General features: G+C 38.7%; 1 protein-coding gene across 1 annotated transcript in view; it reads left to right on the top strand.

Moving 5' to 3' along the window:
* LOC106879416 (uncharacterized) overlaps positions 1-6,869 on the top strand; it is a 40,870-nt gene extending 34,001 nt beyond the window's left edge. The window contains exons 10-11 of the mRNA XM_014928972.2: positions 228-314; positions 1,919-6,869. Of these exons, the coding sequence (XP_014784458.1) occupies positions 228-314; positions 1,919-2,043 (212 nt within the window). The 3' untranslated portion in view covers positions 2,044-6,869. The remainder of the gene's footprint in view (positions 1-227; positions 315-1,918) is intronic.
* The last annotated feature ends 6 nt before the right edge of the window (positions 6,870-6,875 follow it).

Raw genomic sequence — 6,875 nt, 5'->3', positions numbered from 1 at the left:
CTGTTCTATAACACAAAATAGATAAGTATACGAAGTTTGAAAGTCTTTCCGTACCAAAAACACTACATAAAACATAAATGAAAACTGGTGCCCCCGTTTTAAAATAGATCCCCTTATTTTCACTGCCACTACCATTGTCATCATCATCATCATATCCATCATCATCATCATTATTATCTTCATAGTCATGTGACCTGCATCTGTCTGTTCTATGTTTATAATTTCAGAGGGGAAGGTGGAGAAATATGAAGTAATTCCAATCAATTTCGAGGAGATTGTTGACACCAATGCTGCTGGAGATGCTTTTGTTGGAGGTATGTATGGGGGTGTTGGTGGTGGTGGGGGGATGCATGTGAAATTAGCGTTCGAGTGGTTGAGTATTCCACAGACATACCCTTTAACTTAGTTCTCAGGGAGATTCAGCTTGACACAGAATATGACAAGGCTGTCCCTTTGAAACACAGGTACAACTCATTTTTTGCCAGCCGGGTGGACTGGAGCAACATGGAATTAAGTGTCTTGCTCAAGGATAGAATGTGCCACTGGGAATTGAACTCACAGCCTTATGATTGCAAGCTGAATTCCCTAACCACTAAACCATGTGACTTCACTTTGAGTTTTTCTTAGAAAAACTACTCCTGCTTTTGCCCCAACCCACCTGATGTCTGTCTGTTTGTCTGCCTATCCATCATGAAACGTTATATGGAATAGATAATACACAAAAGAATTTCCTGTTTGCTGTTTTAATATCTATCTATCTCTATCCATGTTGGTCTATCTTTATGTCTATCTATCCATGTCGGTCTATCTTTGTGTCTATCTATCTATCTCGGTCTGTCTTTATGTCTATCTATCTATCTCGGTATATTTTTGTGTCTATCTATCTTCAGGTCTTTCTGAGCCCTGTGTGGCTAATAAAGAAACCTATCTATCTATCCATGTCGGTCTATCTTTGTCTGTCGGTCTATCTTTGTGTCAATCTATCTATCTATCTCGGTCTATCTTTGTGTCTATCTATCTATGTCAATCTATCTATCTATCTCGGTCTATCTTTGTGTCTATCTATCTGTCTCGGTCTATTTTTGTGTCTATCTATCTATCTCGGTCTATCTTTGTGTCTATCTATCTGTCTCGGTCTATCTTTGTGTCTATCTATCTATCTATCTCGGTCTATCTTTGTGTCTATCTATCATCATGTCTATCTATCTATTTATGTCCGTCTATCTTTATGTCTATCTTCATGTCTATCACTCTATCTATCTATCTATCTATCTGTCTATCAGTATAGCTATGTATGTATGTATCTATCTATCTATCTATCTACTTACCTACTTATCTGTCTCTCTGTCTCTCTACCTATCTGTCTCTCTGTCTCTCTAGCTATCTGTCTCTCTGTCTCTCTATCTATCTGTCTCTCTGTCTCTCTATCTATCTGTCTCTCTGTCTCTCTAGCTATCTGTCTCTCTGTCTCTCTAGCTATCTGTCTCTCTAGCTATCTGTCTCTCTATCTATCTGTCTCTCTATCTATCTGTCTCTCTGTCTCTCTGTCTACCTATCTATCTGTCTCTCTGTCTCTCTAGCTATCTGTCTCTCTGGCTATCTGTCTCTCTATCTATCTGTCTCTCTGTCTCTCTAGCTATCTGTCTCTCTGGCTATCTGTCTCTCTATCTATCTGTCTCTCTGTCTCTCTAGCTATCTGTCTCTCTATCTATCTGTCTCTCTGTCTCTCTAGCTATCTGTCTCTCTGTCTACCTATCTATCTGTCTCTCTGTCTCTCTGTCTCTCTGCCTACCTATCTTTGTGTGTATCTGCCTGTCAGTTTCATTTTGCTTCTTGTTTCTTAGCTACAGTGCTGCCACACTTTATGACTTCTTCACCACTCTTTATTCTCTCTTGCACTGTTTGTCTCCCTCTTTAGGTTTCCTGTCACAGCTGGTGCTGGACAAGCCCATAGCCGAGTGTGTCCGATGTGCCCACTACGTTGCCAACCTCATCATCCACAGATCTGGATGCTCCCTGCCACCGAAACACAACTTCAAATGATGAAGCTGCAACAGCGACGACGACAACAACAACAGCAATAATAATAACAGCAAAAAGATGAACAGAAGAAGAAGAGGAAGAGGAGGAGGGAGAAATGGCAAGATGAGAAGGAAGCTGGGCTAGGTGGATGGTGTTGGTGATGGGTTGGGTAGGGCAAGGTTTTGATGCTTGGACATGTAAATGGGCTGGGTAAGTGTTTCAAGTCGGGCGGGGGGGTAGGTTCTACTCAGTTGGGGGTTGGTCCTCGTGAAGAATCGGGTGTCTCACTTCAACATCACTCCCCTCTCCCTCTGGCCGGACTTGTCCACCTCATACGCACACATTAAGTAAAACGACAGACACACACCGACATGAGATGCAACAAAACGCACACCTAACTTTAATCCCTCCAACTCATGTACTCCTTTCTGTACTCTTCTGAACTCCTTCTTTCCTGCCACTGAGTTTTCCTTGTTTGTTTGCTTTTTTTTCATATCTCTTTTTGCTTTGTTTATCCTCCCCTCTCTTCTGATTGGTTAACTTGCTCTACTCTAAACAACACCATCATTGCCAAAATCATGGCCCTCATTTTATCTACACTCGCCTCTAAAAATCCAACTAAAAGCTAGCTTATGCATTTCATGACTTCTTCCTCCACAAAGTACCTCACTATCAAAGCTCACTTCTTGTGTCTCGAGTACAGATGCACAGAACTGAGTACACTCAGTTCCTACACAGTCACAGTTGATATTCACGTGTTTCTGTAAACCAGTGCCTCACCTCTTCAGTATTTAAGCAAAAACTACATTTTACTGAAATACCAAAGAAGTAAGCTGCTGGCTTGCAGAAACATGTGTATGCATAAGCTTAAAAATACCAGTTAACTTTTCTGTGTTTCCTATTACTTAACAATGTGCACTTCGCATGGTTTTAGCTTGCCAATGATTCCACCCTGCTGGCTAAGCAAGCAGGCCAACAATTCCCCCTCAATGGAGCTGAGTGAACTGAACAACATGAAATGCTTGATCTGGGAATTGAAACCATGATCTCACGGTCACGAGGGCAGTACTCTTAACCACTAGGCCATGCACTTTCACACACACACACATCTTTTACTTTTTACTTGATTCAGTTGTTAGACTGCAGCCATGCTGGAGCACTGCTTTGAAGTATTTTAGTTGAACGAATTGACCCCAGGACTTTGTTTTTAAAGCCTGTTACTTATTCTGTTGGTCTCTTTTTGCTGAACCACTCAGTTACAGGGACATGAAGATAGACACACACACATATATATATATATAATTCATAGGATAGGCTTCTTTCAGTTTCTGTTTACAAAATCCTCTCACAAGGCTTTGGTTGGCCAGAGGCTATAGTAGAAAACACATACCCAAGGTGCTATGCAGTGGGACTGAACACAGAACCATGTGGTTGGGAGGCAAGCTTCTTTCCACACAGCCATCATCATCATCATCATCATCGTTTAACGTCTGCTTTCCATGCTAGCATGGGTTGGACGATTTGACGGAGGACTGGTGAACCAGATGGCTACACCAGGCTCCAATCTGATTTGGCAGAGTTTCTACAGCTGGATGCCCTTCCTAATGCCAACCATTCCCAGAGTGTAGTGGGTGCTTTTATGTGCCACCGGCACGAAGGCCGGTCACCCAGATATCGGAAGCTATCAACTACGTCTAGTTTTTCTCCCTGGATTGTTACAGAAGTTGTTTTCTGCACATTTTCAATGTTTATTGCACCTGAACATCTGCCACATACAAAAACTAACTTCCTATATATATATATATATATATATATATATAACCAGCCAAAATTGCAAAGATAATCTGGATCTCGACTGAGGAAGGAAAACTCCGAATGACCTTGTATCATCTATTTGGATGTTTTGCGTTCTTGTCCCATTTTGTATTATTTGTGTGTGTGTGTGTGTGTGACGAGCATCCGGTCATAAAAAAACCATGCCAAAACAAGCAATGAAGCCTGGTGCAGTCTTCTGGCTTGCCAGCTCCTGTCAAACAGTCCAACCCATGCCAGCATGGAAAACAGATGATGATGATATATTTGTGTAGAGGTACATGGCTTAGTGGTTAGTGTGTTTGACTCATGATCATAAGATTCTGGTTTTAGTTCCTACACTGAGCAATTCATTGTGTTCTTGGAGTAAAGCACTTCATTTCATGTTGTTCCTATCCACTGAGCTGGCAAAAATGAGTCATACCCTGTGACAGATCTATGTCCTGTCATAGAAACCGGGAAGTTGGCCCCTCTGAGTCTGCAAGGTTCTTTATCATATATATATTATGTAGGTTGTTTGGGTAAATCTCAACTATTTCCTCTTGAAGTACATCTGCTTATTCTGTTATTACAATCCAGTATGTAGTCTCAGTTGTTGCTTTTTTTTTTTTTAGTCAAAACATATATATTAAAATTGAGAATTATGGAAGAGTATTTGCAAAGTTACTGTATAACAAAACAGTTAAGTGGAAATTTTGTTTGGATTATTTATTCACCATTACACATGTTTCGTTTGCTAATAGGAATTACAAAGTGTTGCATGTTAGATAGACATGTAGGGAATTTTCCTATCAAAAATTCTTTGGACAGATTATGTTTTTTCTCTGAAGAATTTCTAGTAGGAAATTTCTTACATTTCCATCTAACATGTAAAACTTTGTAATTCCTATTAGCAAATGAAACAAATGTAATGGAGAACAAATAACACCAAAAAATTTCCACTTTACTGTTTTGTTTCATATATATATATATATATATATATATATATATATATATATATATATAATGAGTGTGTATGCACACACATACACTCAGTGTAAACATGTAGTTAAGGATTCAGAAGATTTAAATTCATTTCCTGCGTTAATAATGAGAATTTAAGGGATAGAGGCCAAATTAATACGTTCTTTTCATTTTGACTGGCATGAAACTCCGTCCCCTACTTTTAGCATCTCTATGTTACCTTCCTCCCCTCCCACCTGCCTTTCTCCCACAGCCCTTTTCCCCTCCCACCTCACAAAGCAATAGCCATGCCCACCACTTTTCCTTTCTTTTTCATTTCACTTTAATCTTGGTTCTTTGAATTCCCTTGTGTTTGTGACAAGGGGATGTGGGTCTCTTGGGTTTTTCAAATACATACACATACATATATATGTATATATGTATGTTTTACAAACCTATATATATATATACACACACACACACATACATCTATGTTTTACAAACCTATATATATATATATATATATATATATACACACACACACAAACAAACATATATATATGCACATGCAGAGTAGTCCAGAAGTCACGAAAGGGTTTCAATATTTAATATCTTGTTTATTTTATTTTAAAATTGTGATATTTTAGTAAGTAAGTTATAGAAAAAGGATGTGAGATTTATTTCCCCCAGCTGTGAAAGACGGCATTTTTTAAATGGCTTCCATTTTCCAATTCACACAAACAACGGGCTCTTTCTAAGGTATTTTCCATAACGGCTCTTAATGTTTGTGGCTCCAGTGATCTAATTTCTGTTCTAATGCTATTTTTGAGACTTGTTGACATAAACTTTTTCCTGAAGATAGCTCCATAGACAAAAGTCTGGGCTGGTTAAATCTGGAGAACAAGATGGCCAGTTTATCTCTGAAAATTGAGAAATTAATTTTTTATCAAAAATTTGCCTGAGAACATCCATTGTGTTCCTTGTTGTGTGAGTTGCGGTTCCCTCCTGCTGAAACCACATACGAAGCATATCTTGAACTGCTGGATGTAAGAAATTTTGGATCATGACAGTAACAGTGTCTCCTTCTTCATTTTCGAAGAAATAAGGTCCTATCACTTTTTTTGAAGTCATTCCACACCAGATGGTACACTTAATGGGATGCGTCTCTCTTTGATGGATTGCTGTAGGATTTTCTTAACACCAAATCCTTCAGCTTTGTCTATTAATGAACCCATTCAAATGAAAATGGGCTTTATCGGCCACAATCAATTTATGGAGAAATTCTGGATTTTCTCTTGCTAATTCTTGGAATCTTGTGGCATATTGTAATCTAGCAGCATAGTCTGGTTCTTTCAGCTGTTGCACTGATCGGATTTTATACAGAAAAGATTCATTGTCTTTAAAATTCATTGGAGTGATGTCCTGCAGACTTCAACTTGTCCAGAACATCTTCATGTTGGATGTTGTTGGGTCTTCTTCTACACTCTCTCTCACATGCCTGACTATGGCTTTGTTTCTAAACGGAGCAAGGTCTGCCTATTCTTGGAAGGTCATTTACTGATCCTTGATTCACTTAGACAGTTCATTGCTCCATAATGGCAACAAATATGCTCGTTGAGTCCGAATTATTGGTCCATGGTTTTGATAATAAAATTTCATATGTGTTCACTGTTCAGCAGTGTACTTTTCCATGCTTAAATTTTAGAGTCATTTGTATATAAATATGAAATAAAACAAGAATTAAATAATTATTGAAAAGGTTATTTAATAGTGAAACCCCTTTGTGATGCCTGGGCCACCCTGTGTATATATATATATATTGTTGTACTTGGGGATGGTCATATTGCCAGTTTAGCCAATAAAAACACACGCACTGTATATTTGGTGTTAATTTGCTTCAGCTTTATATTACATTAATCTTAATCTTATTTTGGCCAGAGTTCTTTCGTCACACTTCTGTGACCTCATCAGTGGTCCTTTGTTTCCTTCTTTCTTATGTGTGTCTCACCTTGCTAACTATTAGCCATTTTGTATTTTGTATTCGTATTGTATGTGTCTACGCATGCGTGTCCTTCAATGTGTCTGTCTTTTGTAAGTGC

Source organism: Octopus bimaculoides, chromosome 29 (assembly GCF_001194135.2).
Source record: "Octopus bimaculoides isolate UCB-OBI-ISO-001 chromosome 29, ASM119413v2, whole genome shotgun sequence".
NCBI lineage: Eukaryota > Metazoa > Mollusca > Cephalopoda > Octopoda > Octopodidae > Octopus > Octopus bimaculoides.
This window is presented reverse-complemented; position numbering and strand designations above follow the sequence as displayed.